This window comes from Rhincodon typus, chromosome 26, assembly GCF_021869965.1.
Source record: "Rhincodon typus isolate 14 chromosome 26, sRhiTyp1.1, whole genome shotgun sequence".
NCBI classification, from domain to species: domain Eukaryota; kingdom Metazoa; phylum Chordata; class Chondrichthyes; order Orectolobiformes; family Rhincodontidae; genus Rhincodon; species Rhincodon typus.
Genome location: NC_063357.1, coordinates 40,762,218 through 40,790,084, shown reverse-complemented (window position 1 = coordinate 40,790,084; position 27,867 = coordinate 40,762,218). Strand labels below are relative to the sequence as shown.

Below are 27,867 nucleotides of genomic sequence, written 5' to 3'. Positions count from 1 at the left end.
TAATTTGTCCAAACTGCTTAATAACCTTGGAAACTCTTGGCAATATTCTCTTTTATTCTCATCTTGGCACATGGCATTGACTATTTTGAAGAGTCTTAGCTGAGTGCATGGATCTCTACATAGTAGTGAACAGTTGTAACTCTTCAGCATGCAGAGATTCTCACTAACTTGTGTTGCGAAGTTGGGTAGATTGGAAGGCAGGACATTAGAATTTGTTTGTAAAATGATAGAAGGGAAGAGTGCATGGTCTCTTTAAAAATGATGTGCTTCTTCTAGGCTTGGAGATTAAAAAAAAAGTCCGCAAGCAGCAGCAGGTACAGTGGGTTCCTAAAATTGAAACATTTGTATCAAAAGGGTGTATGGTTAGCAACCCAGGCAGTAGTCTTGTTTTGTTATTAAGGCAATCAGTTTGAATATCAGCCAATTAATCTAAACCAGCCACTTAGAGACTAAAAAAACCACTTAAATTTAAACCTGATAGTTTTGACAACCTCGGACGAATCCTATTGTAAGAAATTGATAGGTCATCAAGGGCATAAAAGAAGGGGGTATTTGAAAATCAGCGTGAGAGCAACTAGAGTTAAAAACCAGCAGCCCTAATGAGAAGATCACTGGCTTTGACAGAATGCTTTAACCTCTTAGAAAGCCATCATCTGACTAAAGGTACAGCGGCACTCTTAGCAAATATTCCTGTCACAAGAATTTGACGGAGAAAGGTGTTCCTGACTGATGAACAGCGGAGAAGGCACAGATGTATCCTGGTTCTAATTTTGAGGAAATACGTTTTAAATTTTTTTTGATTAGTTTGGTTTATATACGTGGGAATTGTATCTATTGGAGCAGCATATAATTAGAATTTTTGTTTTATTCAGGAATAGTTAGTAGTTGAGGGGGGGAATTGTTCAGTGTGTTGGTAGTTCTGTTAACTTGTTCACTATTACAGTTAGACAAATAAATTGTCACTTGTTGATTATAGAGTGACTTTCAGAAGTTCATTTCACTTAACCTCCCCTTTTTAATTGAGTGGGTAGTGAGAGGCAGGTTATATCATTTTTCACACTTCTTTTAACAGATTATGAGGTGAGCGGAGCTTCTCTGGGTGTTTTGGTTTTAGTTATCACAGGGGGGTCAACCTCCACTTTATAACAGATTGGGGGCTCGGGTCCGGGATTGTGTACAGGATCTGAATGGATTTGGACAGATTTGAACAGATTTGGGGTACAAAAGGTCCCAGCAGATTTTAACAGACTTGGGGATTAGTGTCCTAGATCTTTAAATAAAACTTAGGTAAGAAGTGGAAAATGTGTTTAATTTCAGTTACTTATTGTTGGTTAAATTGAAAGTGGGGGAAATGGCTCTTAACACTGCTAAAGAGGTTCTGGAGTTTCAGGATGCTTCCCAAATTTGCCAAGAAAGTTTAGAAAGACAGAGGACGTATATACTTTTAGACTTAGCAAACAGGCTAGAATTGGGATTAACTAGGGATAAGAGGAAAGCTGAAATTGTAAAGGAGTTAGTCAAGCATTTAGGTATACCAGAGAAACTGTCAAGTGCAGTGGAGTTAGAAAAGATTAAATTGCAACTAAGACAACTGGAGTTAGAGAATGAAAGGGAATTGAAACAGTTTGAATTACAGTTACAAGCATAGGAAAGACAAAATGAAAAAGTGAGTTTGAACTTCAGAAGTTGCAAATTAAACAGAATAGCCAATTTAAAACTATGGAAATGAAGGTAGAAGGTAGGCTTAGTGAGGAGGAGAGTGATGATGAGCGGACCCATCGTAGCCAAAGACTTGATAGGGAGTAATATAAGTTATATACATATATATATATAGTACCCTAATAAGTTATATATTACCAAAATTCAATGAACAAGATGAACAACCCTTTTTAATTTCCTTTGAGAAATTGGCTAAACAGATGAACTGGCCAGAGACTGTGTTTGTAATGTTAATTCAGACCAGGTTGGTAGGCAGGGCTAGTGAGGTGTTTGCAGTGCTGTCAGATGAGACGTCAAGAGAATACGAAGTAAAACAGGCTATTCTGAGTGCCTACAAATTGGTACCAGAAGCATATAGACAATGGTTCAGAAATATAAGGAAGGAACCAGATCTGACTTATGTCATATTTGAAAGAATAAAATATAGCAGCTTTGCTAGATGGGTGAAAAGGCATATGAGAATCTTAGACAGATTATTCTGCTGGAAGAGTTCAAAACTCACTTCCAGAAATGATAAGAACTCATGTCGAGGAACAGAAAGTTAAAACAGTAAGAAGAGTTGCAGAGATGGCGGATGAATACGCAGTAGTGCATAAATCGAAATTTAGCTTCCGATAGCAATTTCATTCCGTGAGGGATAGAAATTGGGAAAAAGGGAGATCCTTCAATGAAAAACAAAAAGTAGAAAACACTGGGAATAGTTTAACACGTGAAAAAAGAAATCCAAGAGGGTGGAAAAGAGATGAAAAGTCTGAGGTTTTGCCACTGTAATAGAGTGGGACACACAAAGGCACAGTGCTGGTGGTTTAAGAGAAGCATTGGGAAAAAGGATGCGGTAAAAGAGGCTAATCCAGTGGGATTAGTTGAGGTAGTGAAGGAAATACCAAGATAAGTCAAGGAGCTGCAGGAGAGTGCACAGCCTAGTCACAGGCTGGATGGTAAGATAGTGCCCAATCTCTTCAAAGATTTCACCTGTGTGGGTAAGGTTTACTCAGGAAGAACAAGGGATGAAGATAAAGAAGTTAAAATATTGAACAATACGGGAGCCGGTCAATCTCTAATAGTAAGAGATGAAAGTATTTGCACTCCTTCTGAAATGTTACCCGAGAGAATAATCATCTGTGGAATAAATGGAGAGAGATTTAACTGATAAGGCTAGAAAGTCCAATCAAGACTGGGGAATTGAAAGATTGAAAGAGTGTCTATTCCAAGATTACAGTTTGTTCTTAGAAACGACCTAGCCAGATCAAAGATGGGAGTGATGGCCATTTTAGTGGAGAAGCCAAAAGAAAACCAGGGAACTGAGGAGTTAAAAGAAAAATCCCTGGCATTTTTCCAGACTGTGTGGTGACAAGATCCCACAGTCATAAGTTAAAACAACAAAGGAAAACCAAAGAGAAAGACAAAAGAGTTGAGGCCCAGTTAGCTAACACCCTGTTTGATGAAATGGTAAAGGAAGAACCTAAACAAGTTGAGGATCAGGCAGAGGTATTTAGTTCTGAAAAACTAATGGAGTTACAACAGAAAGATGAGACAATAAAACACTTATACCATAAAGCCTACTCAGAAAAAGAATCAGAATGTATGCCAGAATGTTATAACCTTAAGGATAGAATCTAAGGCGGAATTGTAGACCTTGGCAGGTCAGTGCAAAGGAGAAATGGGTGGAAGTTCACCAGATTGTGTTACCAATAGCATACAGACAGGAAAGTATTGTGGATAGCACACAAATCACAGTTGGATTATGTATCTGAGGTTAGAGAAAGATTAAACAAGAGTAGGTGAATTAGCTAGGCAACATTTGAAGGTGTCATAGCATCTAATGAAGCAAGAAGCAGACAAGAAATTTAAAATTTGTACACTTACCCTTGGGGATAAAGTATTGGTGTTGTTACCAGTGGTAGGAGATCCCTTCAAAGCAAGGTTTAGTGGTCCCTATCAGATTGAGAAGAAGTTAAGTCAGGTGTATTATCTGGTAAAGATGCCAGATAGAAAAAATATTCATTGGGTATGTCATGTGAACATACTGAAACCTTACAATGACAGGAAAAGGGAATCAGAGAAACAGGCATTGGTTACTGCCAGCCAGAGTGAGGAATCAAATCCAGGTGATTTGGATTTTGATGTGCCTCAGAATAAATTGAATAATGAGGAAGCCCTTAAAGAATGGAATAGGGTAGTGAGCTATCTGTCTCAGGAACAAGGAACTGAATTGAAAGGCTTGTTGCAGCAATATGAGGACATATGTAGAGATAGAATGGGGAAGACTAATACGATAGTAAATGAGGTCGATGTAGGGAATGCTATTCTGATAAAACAACATCCTTACAGACTTAATCCTCTCAAAGCAGCACAGGTAGAGACAGAAGTGGAAGCAACGCTTCAAGGAGACATCATCAAACTGAGTCAAAGTGAGTGGAGTTCACCGATTGTGTTGGTTCCCAAACCTGATGTACTCAATGATTCTGCATGGATTATCGGGAGGTCAACGCTATGACTATATCAGACTCATACCCAATTCCAAGGCTGGAGGACTGTGTGGAAAGTGTTGGATAAGCAACTTACATCACAAAGTTGGACTTACTTCATGGTTACTGGCAAGTGCCTTTGTCGGAGAGAGAGTAAAAGAAGTTTCTGCTTTTGTAACCCCAAAATGGACTATATTAATTTAAAATAATGCCCTTAGGAATTTAGAAAGCACCAGCCATATTCCAAAGACTTATGAACAGAGTTGTGGCAGGATTGACTAATTGTGCCATCTATATAGATGACTTTGTGATCTTTAACCACTCATGGACAGATCACATGGAGTATTTGGCAGAGCTCTATCAGAGATGACGGAAGGAAAAATTGCTCATAAATTTGGTAAAGACAGAATTTGTGAAGGTAGAAATGATGCTGTTAGGGCACAACATCGGATACGGATGGATGACACCGAGAAACGTGAAGATGAAGGCCATCAAGGAATTTCCAAGACCATCCATGAAGAAGGAAGTGCTACGATTTTCGGGAATGAGCGGATTCTACAGGAAATTTGTACCAAACTTTAGTAGCGTAGTGGCACCGCTGACGGGTTTGTTAAAAAAGAATCCGAAATTCCAGTGGACAGGTCAATGCCAGGATGCATTTCAGAGCTTAAAAGCAGCGTTAGCCACCGCACCAGTTTTAGCCACGCCAAATTTCTTGAAAACCTTTAAAGTCACTATCGATGCAAGCAACATAGGGGTTGTTACAGGAGGATGATTGTGGAACTGAAAGACCAATCAGTTATTTTTCAAAGAAATTCAGTATCCACCAGAGAAAATATTCAACTGTTGAAAAAGAGTTATTGAGTTTCGTATTGGCCTCACAACATTTTAATGTTTATGTTGCAAACAATGTATCAGAAATGATTGTGTACACTTATCACAACCCTTTGACATTTTTGGAAAGATTTAAAGATAAGAACACCAGATTATTTCATTGGAGACTTAGGTTGCAAGCATTTAATTTACAGATTGTACATGCCGTGGATCGTGAAAATGTTGTTGTGGATGTGTTTTCGCAGGTTTAAAAGGAAAATGTGTATATGAAATAGAAATGGTAGTTTTCAATGTTATATATGAATATAGAATTAGTATGAAATGTGTAAGTCTGGATTAATGATCTAGTAATAATAGCATTAAGATTTAGTGAAAAAAAATGACGCCATCTTTTCATCGTGATATTTCTTTTTTTTCTTAAGGGGGTAGTGTTGTTAAGTTGGGCAGAGTACTTGTGGATTGGAAGGCAGGACATTAGAATTTGTTTGTAAAATGATAGTGGGGGAAGAGTGTGTGCTCCCTTTAGAAGATGATTGTGCTTTTTCCAGGCTTGGAGATTTTTAAAAAATGTTTGCGAGCAGCAGCAGGTACAGAGAGTTCCTGAAATTGAAACATTTATATCAAAAGGTTGTATGATTAGCAACCCAGGCAGTAGTCTTGTTTTATTAAGGCAACCAGTTTGTATATAAGCCAATTAGTGTAAACCAGGCACTTAGAGACTAAAACCCAATTAAATTTAAAAATCTGAGGTTTTGACAACCTAGGAACAAGACTATTGTAAGAAATTGATAGGTCATCAAGGGCATAAAAGAAGATGGTATTTGAAAATTGGTGTGAGAGCAACTAGAGTTAATAACCAATGGCACTCCTAGCTAATATTCCTGACACAAGAATTTGACAGAGAAAGGTGTGCCTGATTGAAGGCACCGAACATTCTGGAAGATGTAGCCTGACTGTAATTTTGAGGGACTAAGTTTTAAGTTTTTTTTTATTAATTTGGTGTATATAAGTGGGACTTATATCTATTAGAACAGCATACCATTACAATTTTGTTTTATTCCAGAATAGTTAATAGTTAATGGGGAATTGTTCAGTTTGATAAAAGTTCTGTTAATTTGTTCACTGTTAAGTTAGATAAATAAATTGTTATTTGTTGATTATAGAGTTACTGCCAGGAGTTCATTTCATTTAACCTCCCCTTTATAACAGAATTGGGGGGGGGAGGTGGTGAGAGGCAGATTATATCACTTTTCACACTTCCTTTAACAGATTATGAAGCGAGGCGAGCTTCTCTGCGTGCTTCAGTTTTAGTTATCGGAGGGGGGTCGACCTCCACTTTATAACACTTGTCCTTTTATAACTGAGTTTAGTGGTAAATAGACAATGCACCTAAAGAAATGTGCCTTCTGGACCTTGTAGTTTTGTGTTTTCAGATTATTGTTTTGTTCATTCATGCAATGTGAACTGGCTGGCTGGCATTTATTGCCCAATCCTAATTGCCCTTGTGAAGTGGTGAGCTGCCTTTTCGAATCACTGCAGTTCATTTGGTGTAGGGACCCACAGTGCAACTCGAGAGAGAGTTTCAGAATTTTGACTGAGTGACTGTGAGGAAATGACAATATTCCAAGTCAGGATGGTGAGTGACTTGGAGAGGAGTTTGTGGGTGGTGTTGCTCCCAAGCATCTGCCATCCTTGTCCTTCTAGATGGAGGTGGTTGTGGTTTGGAAGGTGCTGTTCTTCTCACTGCGTCAAGAAGGCAGCCAATATAATCAAAGATCCCTCCCACCCCCGTTATAATCTCTTCCAACATCTTCCGTTGGGCAGAAGATATAAAAACATAAACACATGTACCAACAGATTCAAAACAGCTTCTTCCCTGCTGTTATTACACTTCTGAATGGACCTCTCAAATTTTAAATTTAATTTTCATCTCACTGTTTACGCACCTTCTCTACAGCTGTAACATTGTATTCTTCGCTTTGTTCTATTACCCTAATGCACTTTGTATGGTATGATCTGCCTGTACTGCACGCAAAACAAAACTTTTCACTGTACCTAGATACGTGACAATAATAAATCAAATCAATAAAATACTAGGTAAGGGGCTGTGGTGAATTTCTGCAGTACATCTTGTAGATGATACACAATGCTCCTACTGTGCATTGGTGGTGAAGGCAATGAATTATTGTAGATGAGATGCAAATTAAGCAGGCTCCTTTGTCCTGGATGGTGTGAAGCTTCTTGAGTGTTGTTAGAGCTGTACTCAGCCAGGCAAGTGGGAAGTATTCCAACATGCTCCTGACTTGTGCCTTGTAGATTTTGGACAGGTTTTGGGGAATCAGATGGTGAATTACATGCTGCAGAATTCCTCTGATTTATTCTTGTTCCCATAGTATTTATATGGTTAGTTAAGTTCAGTTTCTGGTCAGTGGTAACCCTCAGAATGTTAATAGTGGGAGATTCAGTGATGTTAACATCATTGAATGACAAAGGGTGATGGTTACACTCTCTTTTGTTGTACATGTTCATTGCCAAGCACTTGTACGGTGCAAATATCACTTGCCACTTGTTAGCTCAAGCCTGGATATTGTTCACATTTTCCTGGATTTTGACATGGACTGCTTCACTATCTAAGGGGTCACGAACATAGTGCAATCATCAGCAAACTTTCGCACTTAAATGAAAGTGGATGAACTTTGAACATCCATTGACTTTAAGCATGACAAACTGTCAACTATATTGAAACAGACCATGTATAAGCTTAAATTATGTTTCAAGCCTTTGTGCATTGAGACGATGCCTTCTTTGGCTTCGTTGTTTGTTCCTCATCCTTAATTTCTTGGACTTCTTCTTTTCCAAATGATTTTCATTTCTCAGTTCTTTTCCCCTTAGTGAGCTGTGTGTTTCTATAATAATATTGTAGCTGCTGCTTTGCAGTATTTCTTGAAGTGCCCGAATCTCCCACATTGATAGTACTCAGCTCCCTGCTGCAGGGCATGTGTAGCCTTTAAATACACCTTGAACAATCTAATATAGGCAACGGCATAGTTTCCCACTACTTTGGCTGGCTTTCAGAAGTCCTAACTTAGGGCATATCCATCCTACTGTTTTGGAGGTATTTCTCAAGTATAGACTGATTCTAAGCTTTGATCTCTGCTTGCATAGTATATCGGATTGACTATTCTAGCATGAGCTCCTCCTTAGATTGAAGAAAATCAGATAATTTCTCACCTCTGACGTCTAAATGATTATTAACTCATCCTTAAAGGACTCCATATCTAAACATCCTGTCAATCTGTATAAATCTGCTGAAAACATCTCAGTTTATATCTCCTGTCAATAAGTTTCGCCCTTTCTATGAATAGACTTGCTTTGGACTAAAGTGGTCTAAAATATGTATTGAATGCAATAATTAAGATTTCTCTATACCCTGTGTGACAAGGACACATCTGGTATGGGCCCAACAACATACAAAAATTTACTGTCCTGATGTCCTGCTCCTTTGGATTGAACCCAGTGACGTACCTTTGGAACTGCCACTTCCAGAGCTTCTATTTCTGGATTTGGGGTCCCTCAGCATTTTCAAATTTCTATGGCAATAGCAATGTCTCTAAAGGAACTGCCATCCCCAATCAATTACTGCATTTGGGTAAGTACCTCAATGTTTTTACTCTTTTCATAATCTCAGAATAAAGGGTTCTACATTTAACACACAGTTGGGGAGACATTTCTTCTTTCACAGGCTAGTGAATCTGTGGAATTCTTTACTGCAGAAGGCTGTCGGGGCTGACGCATTAAGCATATTCAAGGCTGAGATGGACAGATTTTTAATCAGTAAAGGAATTGAGGTTTATGGGAAAAAGGCATGAAAGTAGATGGAAGATTATCAGAGCAGCCATGATCTCATTGAATAGCAGAGCAGACTTGATGAACTGATTGCCCTAGATCTGATCCTATGCCTTATGGTCTTATTTTACTCAAAGTCTTCTGATTAACCATGTGTCCTGTGTGGAGTCTTCCCAACATACTGCTTTGACTTTGAAGTCTCTCAATGACTTTTCCTGCCCTTCAGAGTCCTCCCACTTTTCTGGTTTGTGTTTTAAATCTAATGAAATTTTGTTCTGCCTTTCAGAGTTTTTCCTCTTCTTTGCACCTTGTGATTTCCATTTTATTAATTCTGAAGTTTCTTTTGCTGCCACCAAGGCCTTATGTAAACACTGCAGCTATCGTTCTTTGATACTACTCCTATGTATCTCTGGGCTGTGAGTGTCTACACAAACACTTTGAAACTGCTGCCTTTATCTAGATTACAATCCCTTTGCTCTCTAGCTTCACTTGTTCACACTTATCTTGGAGTAACGCTCTCTCTCACTTTCTTTAGTACTGTAACACCATTACATTAATATAATTACAGGTTACTGAATACAGCTGTCAAATTTATAACAACTAACATCTAACATTTGTAACATCCCTCATCTATTCTCATCTCTGCTGTCTGAGAGTAAAATAATAAGTTATGATCATCATCATTTGATATTCCATTATACTAAGCCAGAAGCTCTGGGTTCTAGGGCAACACAGTGGCTCATGGTCAGTACTGCTGCCTCACAGCGCCAGGGATCCAGGTTCAATTCCACCTTCGGGTAGCTGTCTGTATAGAATTTGCACGTTGTCCCCGTGTCTACATGGGTTTCCTCCATGTGCTCTGGTTTCCACCCACAATCCAAAGATGTGCAGGTTAGGTGGATTGGCCAAGCTAAATTGCCCCATAGTGTCCAGGGATATGTAGATTAGGTGGGTTAGTCATGGTAAAAATGCAGGGTTACAGGGACAGGGGAATTGGATCTGTGTGGGATGCTGTTTGGACTTGATGGGGCAAATGGTCTACTTCAACTCTGCGGGGATTCTATGATTCTATCCCACCCAGGATTTGACAGCCAAGGAGAGGATGATCACTACAATGAGAAAAAAGATTGATTGTCAACCTACTGATCCTTCCCACTATGTCAGTGGCAGGTAGTCTGAGTGTGAGAGATTCGTGGTCGACCATGTGATAGAAAGAAATGCAATGACATGCATGTAAAAACAGAATGATGCGACAGCAACTTGGTCTCCAGTGTGAACTGCAACACACCAGATCTCCAGTTATTTTACAAACAGAGTCTTGTGATCCTCCAGTCATGTGGACTGCCTAAGAACTCATATGAATCAACCACGCACTTTTATGTTTGGTGTAGAAAGGCAAATATTCAGCTGATGTCCCTTTCAACAGGTCTTTCAGTTAGATATTGAATTAGAAGGAATTTTTAAAAATGTAACGAAGCTGTTAAGAATTTTCTTTGGAGACTGCACTGCTTTCTGTTTTGGAACTCTCTTAGGATAGGTTAACTGAAATAAAAGTTGTCTACCCACACTATTAATTTATACAAATACACCCACTCCAATCGTTCATTCACTGCTGAGTGATTGAGGTCTTTGAACTCAATGCGTCATTTAAAGATATGGTGTAAATGCATGTTTACTTGAGCTGTGGTGAAGCTGGAAAATACTGACATATTGGTTAATCTGTTGTTTTAAATTTAGCATTGTAAACAAGTGGGCTTTCCATTAGATGGTTATATGGTATGTTTTTGAAATTCTATAAAGGAGAAAGGTTGCTGAACTATATTTAGAAATGTGACTTTTATGTAATGATTAAACCTGTGAGAAGGTGTAGAAGGTGTGTATTTTGTATACTATCATGGTAATGTGTCATCTTTGTACCCCTTATTGCTTGAAGTAAACATATTATGCCGTGTTATCATTCTATGTGAAAATTTTCATACTCCCAGAGGCTGTTTCTCATGTGGACAATGGGTTGTGCAAGTTATTTACTGATAAGAGCTTTATAACTAGAAGCTGTTTACCTAATGGACTGTTCAACCAAGAGGCAGTTAACCGTGGGAGCAAGCTCTTTAAGGCAATTCATGTGACGACTAATCACTTATACAGTCAAACTGGCTAAATGTCTGACCAGGAATGGGATGAAGGTTATGTGGTGCATGTTTGGTGTCTCTGCCTTGGACTACAGAGTCTGGGGTAAGTCCCACCTGTTCTAGACATATAATGTGTCTAATCAGGTGGATTAAAAATATTTTTAGGGGTAAACAATTGGATATCTTGTGGAATGTAGAGGCAGGCATTTGTGATTTACTGCTTTCTAGATGTTCCAGGGGTGGAGGAACAAAGAGATCTCAGAACACAAATACACCAATCACCAAAAGTTATGCCACAGGTTAGCAAGGCTGTACATAAGGAAACTAAGCATTAGGATTTATTTCTCAGAGTACAGAATTGAAAAGCGGGGAAGTTATACTAAATTAGTATTAAGCTTTAGTTAGATGATACTTAAGGGTGTTGCATACTGTTCTGGTTACCATATTGTAAAAAAGGATATTGAGGCATTGGAGAAGGTGCAAGGAAGATTCGATAGCAAATTCAAAGCAAACTTCTTTACTGAAAGAATGGTGAGAATGTGGAAATCGCTACCGTAGGGATGATCAAAGTGAATAGTGCAGATTGATTTCAGAGAAGATTAAACAAACAAAGGAGGGATAAGGGAATTGGGGGATGTGCCAGTGGATTATATGAAGAAAGACAGGGGGAAGCTCCAGTCCATCATAAAAGCTGAGATGGACTGAATCAAAAGGCATTTTTTAATGTCGTCTATCCTGTGTAACTTTGGCTTTGCCATTAATGCAAATATCTGTGACTAGAGGTTGAATGTTTGCATAGTGTGTATATACTAGGCTGATACAAGGTATGGAGGGACTGTCTTATGAGGACAGGTTGAATAGATTGGATGTGTACTCTTCGGAATGTAGAAGATTACGAGTAACATGCAAGATTCTAAGGGAATTTGTAGGCTAGATACCAAAAGGTTGTTGCCCTGTGGGAGAGTGTAGGATGAGAGGGCTTGATCTCAGAAAATGAAGTCAAACATTTAAGACAGAGATGAGAAGGAATCTCTTCTCTTAGAGAGTTGTGAATCTATGGAATTCTTTACTGCAGAGGGCTGTCGAGGCTGGGTCATTAGTATATTCAAAGCTGAGATAGAAGATTTTTAATCAATAAGGGATTGAAAGGTTATGGGGAAAAGGCAGGAATGTGGAGCTCAGGATTATAAGATCATCTGTGATCTCATTGATTGACAAAGCAGACCCAAAATGGCCTACTTCTGCTCCTAAGTCTTACAACAGGCTGTGCTTCTACATAATCTGAACTGGTGTCGCTTTCTGCTGAACCTAAGACTATTATGTTGGATTTTTTTTTCCAAAATTGTATTGCATTTCTAACTGAGTCAGCTAGTAATATAGCGCACTTTATTCAGTGATGATGGAATATTTTTTGGAAAGGTAAGGACTGATTAGGGATTGTCAACATGGCATTGTGCGTGGGAAATCCTGCCTCATGAATTTGATTGAGTTTTTTGAAGAAGTCTTAAAGAAGATTAATGAAGGCAGAGTAGTGGAGGTTGTCCAAATGGACTTCAGCAAGTCTTTCGACAAGGTTCCGCGTGGTAGATTGGTTACCAAGGTTAGATCACATGGAATCCAGAGAGAGCTAGCCATTTGGATACAAAATTGACTTGAAGGTAGGAGACAGAGAGTGGGGGTTTGGTTTTTGGACTGGAGGCCTGTTGAAGCTGGTGAATGTGGTGCCAATCAAGTGGACTGCTTTATCCTGAATGGTGTCAAGCTTTGTGAGTGTTATTGAAGCTGCACTCAGCCAGGCAAGTGGAGAGTATTTTGTCACACTTCTTTCAGGGTTTAGATGTTTCAGGCGAGATAGCGGGGGATGTAAAATGGGTAGAGGACTTGCATTACTGATTAAGGGCAATATGTTGGGTATTTTCAGCACTTTCTGTTGCCACATCCTAAAATAAGCTACGCTAGTCATCATTCAACTCATACTAGATCCTACTGTCCACTTAAGAGTCCATATTAATCCTTTTAATTTGTCTAATTTACTCGTGTGAAAATGGGGTTTCCTTGGAGTTGCAGTGGCTCCGATGATGATTTGCTTGGTAAAGGAAGTTTGGAAACTGTCCCTCTCTGGTAGTTTTAATAATACAATGCCTGACCCAGTCACTGCTAGGTAATGTCAGTAATGGTACATTGAGAGGCAGACCCATTACATGGTCAGGATTCTATCCGTAGGGATTCAACTTCACAATGGTTTGGTGTAGGTTCAGTTGAACAGTTAATGACAAGCTTATTAACTTGGGAAAGTGCTCTGCCTCTAATCAAGGAAATAATTCACACTTAATATCAGAAACGAAGGAATGAATACAGTTGTAAATTTCTGAGTTAGTTTGGTTTGGAGTTTGTTAAACATGACCCCATTTGTAGAAAAGGAGCTTCATGTTCTCACAAACTTGCTGAGATATTTGCATCAGTGATAGCTACAAATGAAGTGCTGAAAACTGGAGGCTAATGTGGTGCTATTATTGAAGAAAGGTGGTAAGGAAAAGCCAGGGAGCTGTAGACCGGTGAGCCTGACTTCTGTGGTGGAAAAGTTGTTGGAGGAGAATTCTGAGGGACATGTATTTGGAAAGGCAAATACTGATAAAGGATAGTCCACATGGCTTTGTGCATGGGAAATCATGTCTCACTAACTTGATTGAGTTTTTTGAAGAAGTGATGAAGATTAATGAAGGCAGAGCAGTGCACATTGTTTATATGGACTTCAGCAAGGAATTCGACAAGGTTCTGCATGGTAGGCTGGTTAGCAAGGTTAGATCACATGCAATCCAGAGAGAGTTAGATATTTGGATACAAAATTGACTTAAAGGTAGGAGACAGAGAATGATGGTGGGGGTTTGTTTTTCAGACTGGAAGCTTGTGACCAGCGGTGTGCTGCCAGGATCAGTGCTGAGTCCACTGCTTTTTGTCATTTTATATAAATGATTTGGATGTGAATATGGGAGGAATGGTTAGTAAGTTTGCAGATGACACCAAAATAGAGTACGACAGGACCTTGATCAGATGGGCTGAGGAGTGGCAGATGGAGCTTATTTAGGTAAATGTGAGGTGCTGCATTTTGGAAAGGCAAATCAGGGCAGGACTTATACACTTAATGGTAAGGTCCTGGGGAGTGTTGCCAAACAAAGAGACCTTGGGGTGCAGGTTCATAGTTCCTTGAAGGTGGAGTCACAGGTAGACAGGGCAGGTGTTTGGTACACTTGTCTTTTTTGGTCAGTACATTGATAATAGGAGTTGGAAGGTCATGTTGTGGCTGTACAGGACATTAGTTAGGCCACTTTGGTATACTGTGTTCAATTCTGGTCTCCCTGCTATATGAAAGATGTTGTTAAATTTGAAAGGGTGCTGAAAGAATTTACACGGATTTGCCGGGGTTGGAGGGTTTGAGCGAGCGAGAGAGGCTGAATAGACTGGGGCTATTTTCCCTGGAGTGTCGGAGGTTGAGGGGTGACCTTGTAGAGGTTTATAAAATCATGAGGGACATGGATAGGATGAATAGGAAGGTCTTTTTCCCAGGGTAGGGGAGTTCAAAACTAGAGGGGATAGTTTAAGGTGAGAGAGGAAAGATATAAAAAGGACCAAAGGGGCAAATTTTTCATGCAGAGGGTGGTGCGTGTGTGGAATGAGCTGCCAGAGGAAGTGGTGGAGGCTGGTAAAATTACAAAATTTAAAAGGCATCTGGATGGGTACATGAATAGGAAGGGCTTAGGGGGATATGAGCCAAATGGTGGAAAATGGGACTAGATTAACTTAGGATAACTGGTTGGCATGGATGAGTTGGACCGAAGGGTCTGTTTCCATGTTGTACAACTCTATGAATCTCTGTGACTAAACGTATAATTATGATAAAAACCAAAAGAACTGCGGACGCTGTAAATCAGGAACAAAAACAAAGTTGCTGGAAAAGCTCAGCAGGTCTGGCAGCATCTGTGAAGGAGAAAACAGAGTTAACGTTTCAGGTCCGGTGACCCTTCCTCAGAACTGAGGAACTGAGTTCTGAAACAACTGAGGAACTGTGTTCTGAGGAAGGGTCACCAGACCTGAAGCGTTAACTCTGTTTTCTCCTTCACAGATGCTGGCAGACCTGCTGAGCTTTTCCAGCAACTTTGTTTTTGTTGTTGTATAATTATGATGTTGGTTGAAGGATAAATATTTGTTAAGACACCAAACTCCTCTGCTCTGAATTTGTGTCATGACATCTTTCATACAAGCAAACTTGTTTAACGTTCCATTGAAAAAGACAGTGCTTCCAACAGTGCAGTGTGTCTTCACTACTGTGCTGGAATGTCAGCGAGATTTTCTGCTCCAGTCCTTCAAGTGGGATTTGAATCCACAACCATCTGACTCAGAGGCAAAAGCACTACTTAATGAATCAAGGCCGTGGCATTAGAGTCATCAACCTTGCTATGAAAAAGATACATTTGTCGTGGACTTTGGTGTAAACTTGAACTTTCAGTTTCTTGTTTTGGAATCTATAAAGTTTCAGTGGTGTTGATATCAATAGCTCTTTCAGTCTGGCACTTCCTGTCTAAATGGACATCTTCTCTAGAACCTCAAATGAACTCTGCATGCTGAGTGCTGGTTTATGCAACAAAAACTAGTTTTAAAATGATGCAAAGAAAATTTAAGCTTGAAGTCTTTGAATTTCTAGTAAATAATCTCCTGTGAATGTAAATCTGAATATAAGATTGGGGCAGTGAGCCAAACCAGTCTTCATTCTTGAACTAAAATAATAATCCAATGTTTTCCTTAAAATTGCAGATTTTTTTGATATTTCCATTCAACTAAGTTCTAGGAGACTAATTGTAGAAAACATGAGTGCTGAAAATAAAAAGCAATTAGCATCTGAAGAGATAAGGTGGGCCAATTTATTTGAGTTTCCACAGTGTATTACCTTGCTCTATGCTTGTAAAAAGGGAGACAGATGAACTGCTGTCATTTATTGATCTACCAATCCATCAGTGGTCAACCAGATACAAACTCCATCTTCCATTGTAATTTCCATTGTTTATTTTAAACTAGAAGATTAATGGGTGACCTAATTGTGGTGATTAAAGGATTTGAAAGGAAGATTATTTCCCCTGGTGGAGGAACCCAGAACAAGAGGTCGTAACGTTAAAATTAGATTTGGGGATGAATGCTTAGAAGCACTTCTTTATGCAAAGGGTAATGGAAATTTGGAACTGTCTTCCCCAAAATCCTCTTGATGCAAGGAAATCATTTAGGCATTTCAAAACAGAGAATGATAAGCCAAAAGTTTTGTTCCAAAATTAAGGTGGGTACATTAATTTTTCCTACACTTAAACATGTAATTAAGCCATTGTCTAATTGGTAGAATGTGCTTAAGGGCCTGCTCCTTTTTTTAGGGTAATAAAAATAGGATGGATTTGTGAAGAGAGATCTCCTGGTTCAGTGGGTAACATCTCTATCTCAGGAGCAGAAGCTCTGGTTTCAGTCCCACTCCAGGATTGATAACCAAGAAAGGTGTGTTCAAAATGTGGCCAGACAGGTTCAGTACCAACTTGTAAATCCATCCAACACCAATGGCAGCTGGTCAGAGTGCAAGAGATTCCTGGTCAGCCTTATGATGGAAAGAGATCTTCCACCATGTTACTACATGGAGACAGACAGCCAAACTAAATACCCCTGTATTCACAACACTGTAGAACTAAAACCTTCGAAGACCCCTAATAGTTATTTCAGTAGTTCCTAACTAGATTTTTGAATAATCAATCTCAGATTTTACGTATAATTAATTTCAGACACCAGTTCTACATTTTAAACAAAAGACCTAACAATTTATTATATAACTTCAGCAGAGAAAATTTTAAACAAGGTAGTCTATGTCTATGCTTTAAATGTTAATATTAAGTTAAAGATTAATATGCTTTAATCCCAAACCCTTTGTTTTCAGCCCCCCTTCACATAAAATTCAAACAAACGAACATGGTTAAGGGAATAACTAAAAGAACATCACAAAACTGGCCAAATTACTTAAATGGTTTCACAATGCGATTTTTCACAGGCATAGATGTAAATTCCTTGGCTGCTTTTCTGGAGACATCAATCAGGGTCACCTTTTCAGTTCACTCAGGTAAAGACAGTAAAATTTCTAACTCAGCTTTTTACTTTTTGGGCTCCTGAAAACTGTTAAGGGAAGTTAGGCATGGGGTTTTCAAATCTTCGTGCTGTGTCATCAACAGTCACTCTTAGAGTGTTACAGCTCTGAAACAGACCCTTCAGTTCAACCAGTCCATGCTGACTGTGATCCCAAACTAAACTAGTCCCACCTGCCCATTGCTTGGCATATATCCCTCCGTACCTTTCTTATTCATGTACTTATCCAAATGTCTTTTAAACGTTGTAACTGTGCCTGCATCCACCACTTCCTCTGGAGGTTCATTCTATACACGAATCACTCAGTATAAAAAAAATTGCCCCTCATGTCTTTTTTAAATCTTTCTCCTCTGACCTTAAAAATATGCCCCAGTCTTGAAAACACCCACCACAGGGAAAAGACATCTGCCATTCACCCTATCTATATCCCTTATGATTTTAAAAATCTTTACAAGGTCACCCCTCAACGTCCTATGCTCTGGTGAAAAAGTCTCAGCCTATCCAACCTCTCGCTATAACTTAAACCTTCCTCTTCCATGCTAATAAATCTTTTCTGATCGCTCTCCAGCTTGATAAATTCCTTCCTATAAGAGGACGACCAGAACTGGACACAGTACTCCAGAAGAGGCCTCACCAATGTCCTGTACAACCTCAACATGACATCCCAAATCCTATATTCAAAGGTCAGAGCAATGAGGGCAAGCGTGCTAAATGCCTTCTTAACCATTCTGTCTACATGTGATGCAAACTTCAAAAAACTATGTCCCTGAACCCTTAAGTCTCTCTGTTCTACAACACTTCCCAAAGCTCTACTTTAATTGTATAAATCCTGCTCTTGTTTGTTTTACCAAAATGCAATAGCTTGCATTTGTCCAAATTAAACTCCATCTGCCACTCCTCAGCCCATTGACCCAATCGATCAAGATTTCTTTGTAATCTTAGATTAACTTCTTTATTGTCCAGTATACCACCAATTCTTCTTCCAGAAAACATAGTTCAACAAAAAACTTCAACTCTGGTCCCACCCTGATAAACTTGTTTTTTCCTGGCACCTCAATTACCATTCAATATCTGATACCAGCTTGAATATCTCTTCCAGTCTTGCTGGAACCCATCCCATTAATAGCCAATTTTTGCTATCTGTTCAAACACAATGCTCTTTCCCAGTTGCTGTGACTATTAGAACCGCTTAAAGAAAGAACAAACCTGCAATTAGGCTCCAGGCCTGGCCTTACAAACAAAAACTTGTTTGATCTCTTTTCCTTTTACCACAAGCTGTTTCCCAAAGCCCACAGGGCATATTCAGCTCACAATTCCCAGTTCAGGGCTTCAAGCAAAAATTGACAAAGGAATAAAAATAATGAAAAATCAGTGAGGGTTCTAACAACCATCACTACCTATGGCTTCAGGCTAAAATATGCATATGAAAATGTATGCAACACTGACTCCCCTGGGAGGAAAGGGTGTGGATCAGATTGCTCCAAAAGCACAGGGTTCAACGCCTTTTCTGGTTGGGGACCTGCCTCCTTTCCCCAAGCATGGTGTGGAGATTGTGGCACCCAGAATCAGACTTGTTTGGTGCAAAGCTTAAGAAGAATTAGTATTTCTGAAATGCTTTCTGCCCAATCCACACTCCTGCCATTGGTCATCCTATTTATTCATCTGAACCATGGGTCTAACCTCCATGGTTAATTGGAAACAAACAGATTCTTAAGTGACCCCCAACAAGGATGATGACTGACTGCCTCCATCCTCCCCCACTTTCAGTATATATTTTTATATCAGTAGGGGAAAGTATATAAAAAAAACATGCGCGGCAGATGAATCCCTGGAGACTCCTGGCGGGTTGGTAACCCCAGTTCAGTGTCAGTTATGGTTTACGCCTAACCAAGGAGAAGGGCTCGAGTTCGATGATTGACTGAGTCTCAAAGCACAACGGGCGGATGTGGTGCAAGATTCCTGTTAAACAGCGGAAACGGTAGCTCGAACCGTTTATTAGTTTGCCCTTCACTTTAAGCCTGACATCCCCAGCTCGGAGACAAGATGAAAGCCCATGAAAGGAGCCCCTGAGATTGCAGCCGGTAAGGACCAACCTCCTGAGCCAGGGAGCTGCTCTATTTTCCGTCTCCAGTTCCTGAAAACATATTACTGTACTTGCAGCAATCTTCTGCGGAGCAAGTTACTGCCTCTAATAGTTATTAAAATGGCTATCAATTTCAATGAAAAAGATATATTCAATCTTGGGTGACTTCTAATTAATGTAGTCTTTAAAGTAGAAACCCGATCAGTAAAGTAAGTAATTCACAATTTAAAACATTATGCGTGTCTGTGAGAACATATACTGTATAATGTCTGTCAAAGGGACCACACTCCGCAACTTTCTAATTGCACCAAACTGTCTAATCCGCCAAGATCCAAATTAAAGTGAATTCGATTCGGATCCCAATCCTAATTGCGGTTGACTTTGGAAAGGGATGCTTCAACGACCGGAGTGTGTCTGTTTATCTTTAACCTGATTCCTGTACACTCAGGAAGCTGTCTAGGAAGAACATTTCCAGTAACATTTTACGGGAGGTGGAATTTCAGGGCAAGCGAGGATCGAATCTGGCTATGAAATGTGTAAATGAACTTAAACATAGACCCAGAGAGGCAGGCCAACGGAATCGCGATCAGCTGCTGCAAATCCCTTTATTTTGTTTTTGAAACATCAGGTTTCCAAGGTTCTCAGCAGATATTTTCTGAGTTGCTACCTTTTCTGGTGTTGTGTTCGCTGCATAGTTTAAGAGACAGATCCGGACTTACTGCAGTCCAAACAGCGACAGAAGGAGCTGTATGTTAAACTCAAGTCTGTCATTGTCTTGAAGGTGTTCCTGACGTCCATAGACCTCGGCAGAGCCAGCAAGGTAGAAATACTTTTTTAAAAAATTGTCCAGGGACATTGAGAAATGATATTTTGATGCTGTATCAGAGGTTTGGCTTCATGTGGAAGTTGAGGACCAGTCTCCCACTGATTCAGATCTTTTGAAATCACCTTTAAACATTTTAGGAACAGTTTTTGAAAATGATCATTTAGAAGTTGCACCTTGTTTGCAATTCACGGCCATCTCAAATGCATCACATAACAGCCATTTAGCATCTGTGCACTCTCTCGTTTTTCGACCACAAGCCTAATTTCTGCTACTTTTGATTTATTTTAAAAACAAAGTCTTTGGGATGTGGGCATCACTGGAAAAGCCAGCATTCGTTGCCCATTCGTAGAAGCTCTCGAACTGAGTGACTTGCTACACTATTTCAGAGAACAGTCAACCACGTTATTGCTGACGATTTGGATTCGCCCATAGGCCAACCTGGGTAAAAATGGCAGATTTCCATCTTTAAAGTGAATCAGATGCTACTTGATCACTGATATAACAAGGTGTAGAGCTGGATGAACACAGCAGGCCAAGCAGCATCAGAGGAGCAGGAAGGCTGACGTTTCGGGCCTAGACCCTTCATCTTGATCATTGATAGTTTCAAGGTCACCTTCAGTGAGTCTAAATTTTATGAATTGAATTTTAAATTCCACCAGCTGGCATGGTGGGATTTCAGCTTGCATCCCCAGAGTATTAGGCTGGGCGTCAAGATTGCTCACCCACTGGCATTACCTCTATACCCCCGTCTACCCCAAAATGGCCCCTGTAATTAATTAGCAAAGTCAAACTGCAAAGGATAGGAACGGGGGAGGACCATTCTGTTCCTTATTTTGTTCTATCATTCAATTAGATAATTACCCTTTTATTCCCAGATGTCCTGCCATAACACAAATAAACATTGGAAACATTGCACTTGCTTCTTAAATAGTGCTTATATTGTCCCAGTTAAGTCCTTAGGAGTCTCAAACACAGCTTCAAGTCTCACCGTCTTCCCGGCACCCCTCTCAGAATGTTATCACCGCACATTGATAATGATTTGGAGGTCATGCCTCTGGCTAGCATTCGTGCTGTAGGAATGGATAAGTTTCCCAAGAACTAAGTTCCTGTAAATGAAATGAAAGAAATATGCAAGGCTTCAGATTTTTAAAGATGGCTGTCAATTTTGGTGGCATAGCAAGCCAGTGTTTATTGTCCAGTTCCTATGCATCATTAAGATATTGAATCATTTGTGTTGGACGAGAACGAAGTCAGATATCCAGCAGACCAGGTAAGGGTAACTGGTTTCTAAGCAATGTGAAAGGGGAGAAAAAGGAATTATAGACCAGTTGGTCTGACATCCATTGTTGAGGAAACAACCCGAGTCTGTATTTAAGATTAGAATGACAAGGCTGATTGATGTGATGGACAGGGCACTGTCTATGGAATAATTAATCAGGATTTGCAAGACGCATTTGATAAATTTCCTCACAGAGACCGTATAGCTGAAGTTAAAACTCCCAGAACTGAAGGAAAATTATTGAGCTACTTGGGAAGTTGCCTGAACTATAGGAAACAGTAGAGGCAATGAAATAGTCACTGTCAATGGCAGGATGTGACTTGTGGTGTCCCACAAGGATCAGTGCTGTAAACTTTTCGCTATTTACTAATGACTCGGATAATGGATTAGAAAGCCACAAGTTTGTGTTTGCCAATGAAAAGGAATTAAGGGGCGTTGTAGACAGTGGAAGTAGAAGCATAATGTATGTATAATTTTAAGACAATGTCAAAACTGTGGCAAATGGATTTAAATGTTGGTAAATGTAAAGTTATTCACATTGGACCTAAAAAGGAATATTTATGAATGGTGAAAAGCTGGGTACATTGGACATCCAAAGGGACCTGGGGCCCAAGATCATTAAAATGTTGTGAGTGCTTTGAGAAGATAATCAAGAAAGGCTAATAGAATGCTGATCTTTATATCTAGAGAATGAGCATTTGAGACGATAGAATTATGCTTCTCTGATTAGGCCACATCTGGAGTACTGCAAGCAGCTCTGGATATCATAGCTTAGGATTGATATATCTGTTTTGGTCTACAGGTAGTATAGATTTACTCAATGATATTTGAACCCCAAGTGTTAAATTATAATTTAATATTTTATAAACTGTTGTTGCATTCCTGGGAATTTAGGTTAAGTGACAATTTGATCAACATTTTCAAAATATTAAGGGGAACAGATAAAATCAATACTTCTGCTCGGCAAACAGTTGAGGACTTGATATCTTACTCCTGTTTCTTCTTCCTTCCCTGAAAGATATTATTGAACAATTTGGATATTGACTGTGACTTTAAAATCTTTATGGTCCATTTTTGATGCCGTTAATAAATTATTGGTGTATTTGAATTCAATTCTGCCGTTTCACATGTTAGTCTTTAAATTTGGAACTTCGGGTATTGTTTGAGTAGCAAGAGGCTCCTGTACTCTAATTGCTTCAGGAAAGAATGGAAGGTTAGTATTTCTATTGTATTTTGTTATTGCTGTCAGAAATTTTGCTAAGTTTAAAAACAAGAATAGAATAATCCAGAGACCCAGATAACATTCTGGGGACCCGGGTTCAAATTCCACCTTGGCAGATGCGGGATTTGAATTCAATAAATATCTGGAATTAAGAATCTAATGGTGACCATGAGCTGCCATCCTGACCTGGTCTGGACTACATGTGACTCCAGACCCACAGCAATGTGGTTGACTCTGAACTGCCCTCTGGGCAATTAGGGATGGGAAACAAATGCTGCCTGGTCAGCGACGCCCTCATTCCGTTAATGAATAAAGAAAAAAAAATCAACTAGGCGCTGTTGGGAACAGGACAGGATTTCGATAGCTTGTGTTGCCAAACCTTTCCCACCCCTTGTCTCATGCCACCCTCCACGCTGCAGTTGATAGTGCCCTGCATTTATTCTGTTTATCCTTTTGCAGTGCTTTTTGGGTTAGTAGCTTCCTTCATAAATTGGGAGTAAAGATAACTGTATTGTTGGGTGTCATTTCTTGTTATGCCCTCCTAAAGATGTGATTAAAGTGATAATGCAGATTATTTCCAATGAAGTGTTAATGAAAGAGATAATGTAGAATTACAAGCTACCATTTTTCCAAAGCTGTCACCATGAGGCAGACTCACTGGTTCTCCCTTACTATTCAAGAGGGAAGTATTATGTAGGGGAAAGTGGGATAAGGTTTGAAGAGGCCTAAATGTAACTCCTATCATAAATTAATTTGAAGTTTGCTTACTCATAGCAATTTTTGTTTTGTACGGCAAGCTGCCAAAAAGCAACAGTGAGTGAAGTTACACCAGGAGTACAACGATTGATGGATTATAAAAATCACAGCCCATCTAGCTTTCTGTCTACCATTCTGGTGGTCAGATGGTACACTGATGATAGAGTTGTCGACTACTACAGCAATTGGTCTCTATCAGTTAGTCTGCAGAAGATTCAGATATAATCTGAAGAGGGTCTCAGTGGGGAAGAACTGTAGAAATCTGTTTTCTCCAAATAAATTTTGGGGTACCCAATGGTGTAGTGTTACTATCACTAGACTATTAATCCAAAGATCCAGGTAATGTTCTGAGGACCTGGGTTGGAATCCCACCATGGCACATGGTAGAATTGGAATTCAACAATAATCTGGAATTAAACGTCTAATGATGACCATGAATCTATTGTCATTTGTCAGCAAAAACCCCATCTGGTTTAGGGAAGGAAATCTGCCATCCTTATTGGCCTGGCCTACGTGTGACTCCAGACCCACAGCAATGTGGTTGACTCTTAACTACCCTCTGGGCAATTAGGGATGGGCAATAAATGTTGGTCCAGCCAGTGATACCCAAATCCCATGAATGAATTAAGAAAAAGAAATTGCACCCTACCACATGACACCACTTGATTTGTCTATGGCCATGGCATGTGTTCAAGAATAAACCAAACCATATTTTAAAATCATTAATGTTTTGTTCCAGGAAGTTTAGTGGTGCAGTATATATTACAGTAGGCTTAATAAAAACACACCATTCCATAGCAGAAAGGGCAAGATCTGAAACCCTGTGCGTTTATGGGACTGGAGCAATGAATCAAAATTGTGCACAGCACCACTGCTCCCCAGTGAGATGAGAGATATTTTTGTGAAACTTCAATTTTTTCAGTTTGTCGGAGAGACTAGAGAATCATTACGACAGAGAAGAAGAGTCAATAGAGGAATTCAGAATTGTGACAGTATTGATAGTGGATAGGAAGAAACTGTTTCCAACAGCAGGAAGGTCAGATACTAGAAGGCACGGATTTAAGATCATTAACAAAGGTACCAGCTGGCAGAGAGAAGCATTAATTTTAGATAGAGAGTTGCTGTGGTCAGGAATACATTGCTTGAAAATGCAGTGGAAAGAGTTTCAGTCATAACTTACAAAAGGGAGTTGGATCTATACTTGAAACGGAGCAATTTGCACGGCTATGGGGAATAAGCAGGGGATTGAATAGCTCTTTTAAAGAATTGACACAGACACAAAGAACTGAATGCATGTGTGCTGTGCTGTATGGTGCTCTTGGACTCTAGATTATGTAGGTCAAGTGACTGGGTTAGAGTTATCCACTGATCCAACATCCACAACCTGTTGGGAAAGAGTTCCAGTTTTCTTCAACCCTTTAACTGGAATAAAAGTACTCCCTGATTTCACTTGTCACCTAGTTTTGATTTTAGATATTTTCTAATCATTCTCTTTAGAGATGTTATTGTGCACTTCTGCAGCAGATGGGATTTGAAACTGGCCCAGAGGTTGATTGTAAGGTTGCGCACCCCCTTGATATGCGGGAGATTAATGTCATGCTGTACAGAGCCCAATCAGAGAACGAGGTTGTGCATGATTTGGTGTCGTATTTTTCTCAAAGTCATCAATAACTCAAAATATTGTCTGACTTTCAAAAGGGCAAACCGTCTGGCACTGTAATACTTCTTAAAGATTTGTACGGTTCCTTCTTTAAGATATAATTTTAGTTATAGCGTGCAGAGTGAGCTGTTCCTGTTTAACTTCCATTTTACTGTTCTTGCAATCCATAGTGTTGTACATGCCCACTAATATTTACAGTAATTGTGACAACTTCTGTGATACTGGCATTTAGAAGGACAATACAGTAAAATGTGGAAATGATGGTTCTGGTAAAGCTTGTCTTATATACCTTAATACGGAACTCCAGTTCAGCTCTGTCCAGTGACTAATAGTTCCCAGATATTTATTGAGTTTACAGCCAGATCAGTAAATGTGAGTACAGGTATTTATTTGGCTTTTGATTCATTTTGCCCTCCTAGGGTTTTTACTTGTCACTCCTTTTTAGGAACCTTTTCTCTTTGAGCAAGTTATGGTGCTCAAAGTTACAGCATTCATAGAATCACAGAATCCGTACAATGAGGAAGCAGGCTATTTTGCCCCCATCGAGTCCATGCTGAGCCTCTGAGGAGCATCCCATCCAGACCCACCCACCCTACCCTATCCCTGTGATCCCACACATACCACGGCCCACCCACCAAGCCTGCACATGTCTGGACACTATGGGTAGTTTAGCATGGCCAATCCACTTAACCTGCACATCTTTGGACTGTGGGAGGAAACCAGAGCACCCAGAGAAAACATGGGAAGACACGAGGAGAATGTGCAAACTCCACACTGAGGGTGGAATCACACCTGGGTCCCTGGTGCTGTGAGGCAGCAGTGCTAACCACTGAGCCACCATGCTGCCCAAGTGGAAAGCATTCCTAGATTGTGTCCAGTCTAACAAGAAAGGAGGCACTGCTCGACTTGGTTCTTCAGAATTAAGTGAGCCAAATAGATCAAGTGGCAATGGAGTATCATAGATTCATAGAATTACATTGTACAGTAGAGACCCTTCGGCCCATTGAGTCTGCACTGGAAATCTGCCATCCTTACCTGGCCTTGCTGATGTGTCACTCCAGATCCACAACAATGTGGTTAATTCTTAATTGCCTACTGAAATGGCCTAGCAAGCTACTCAGTTCAAGGGGCAGTTAGAATGGGCTACAATTGCCAGCCTTGTCAACTACACCCACATCCCCAAAACAAACCCTCTGACCAAAGAGACAAATTCTGTTCTGTCTGTTGCCTGGTTGCTGATGTGTAAAAATTACACCATGCTTGTAAATTACAGGCTAAATGAACCACTTGACCATTTTCAATCCTTTGATTTTAAAGGTTTGTATAATGTGCAATATCCAAAAGGGCATTAACAAGTTGAGTCAGTGGGCAGAACAGTGTCAGATGAGATTCAGTGTAGACAAGTGTGAGACAGTGCATTTTGTTCAGAAGAACATTTTCTTTCAATATAAAATGGGGAGTCCGATTCTAAATGGGTTGTGGCACCTGTGCGTATATTTGCACAGATCATTGAAGGTGACAGGTGGAGAGAGTAGTTAATAAAGTATACAGCATTTTCAGTTTTATTATTAGGAACACAGAGTACAGGAGCAAGGAAGTGATGTTGCACTTGTACAAGACACTTGTTAGACTTCAGCTTGAGTATCATATATGGTTGTGGGTGTCGTATATTCTCGGAAGGATGTGAACTCATTGGAACGAATGTAAAAGCGATATACTAGAATGATTCCAGAAATGAGAAACATCAATAATGAAGGTGGATTGAAGAAGTTGGGACTGTTTTCTTTGAAGAGAAGAATGCTGAGAAGAGATTTGATAGAGATTTTCAAAATTATGAGCAGACTGGCTAGAGTAGATAGGGACAAGCTGTTCCACTCATAAAAGAACAGAGAGCAAGAGGGCATAGATTTAAAGTAATGTGCAAATGAAGCAAGAGTGATGTGAGAGAAAAACGTTTTCACACAGTGAGCAGTTAGGGCGTGGAATGCACTGCCTGGAAACATGGTGGAAGCAGATTCAATTAAGGCATTCAGGAGGACATTGGATGGTTATTTGGTTAGAAACAGGGACATGAGGGAAAAGGCAGGAGATTACCACTAGGTAGATGAACAATGGACCAAATGGGCTCCTCCTGCACTGTAACGATTCTGTTTCTATGATGTAAACTATGCATCAAATATGAGGAAAGATCACCAGGTTCATCAAGCCTGCCTCACACTTGAGGACTGAAAGCATCATGACTGGGCATAGCCATCTGCCTCTACCCCCCCACTCCTCACCCCTCCACAGCCATGTAAATTTTTGAGGGGTGGAAAAATGATGCCTTGGATGATACTTTCAATATCCTTCAAGGAGAACAAGAGATACAGAGTGGTGGTGTTGTAGTGATAATATCGCTGAACCAGTAATCCAGCCAGAGACATGGGTTTAAATCCCACTGTGGCAGGCTGGCGGAATTTCAATCCAATTGATAATTGAGATTGAATTGAAAACTAGTCTCAGTAGTGATGACCATTGGTTGTTGTAAAAACTCATCTGCTAACTAAGGTTCTTTTAGACGCCGTCTGGGCCAGACCCACAGCAATGTATTTGACTCTTAAAGGCTCTCTGAAATGGCTGAGCAAGCTATTCAATTCAAGCGCAATTAACGATGGGCAACAAATGTTGACATTGCCAGTGTTACCCACATTCCGTGAAACAATAAGGAAACAAAAATGTAGCCATCATTGTGGAATCGCTGTGTTTAGGAAAATCACTAATTATATTTTTAATGAACGTTTAGAACAGCACTGAATTGAATTGGGTTGCAATGCCTTTTTTTTCTAGAGTGCTATAAATATCTTACACATTTAAAAAGAAAATCACAGTTTGCATGTTTGC

General features: G+C 39.8%; 1 protein-coding gene across 2 annotated transcripts in view; it reads left to right on the top strand.

Moving 5' to 3' along the window:
• The window catches only part of LOC109911327 (linker for activation of T cells family member 2), a 102,312-nt gene that overhangs the window by 6,934 nt on the left and 67,511 nt on the right, over positions 1 to 27,867 (top strand). Inside the window, exon 1 of one of the 2 annotated variants that reach the window (XM_020510614.2) lies at positions 19,167 to 19,242. The exons of the other annotated variant lie outside the window; for it this stretch is intronic. Coding sequence (XP_020366203.1) covers positions 19,215 to 19,242 — 28 coding nt within the window. The 5' untranslated portion in view covers positions 19,167 to 19,214. Of the gene's footprint in view, positions 1 to 19,166; positions 19,243 to 27,867 lie in introns of those variants that run through there. 2 annotated transcript variants of the gene reach the window in all.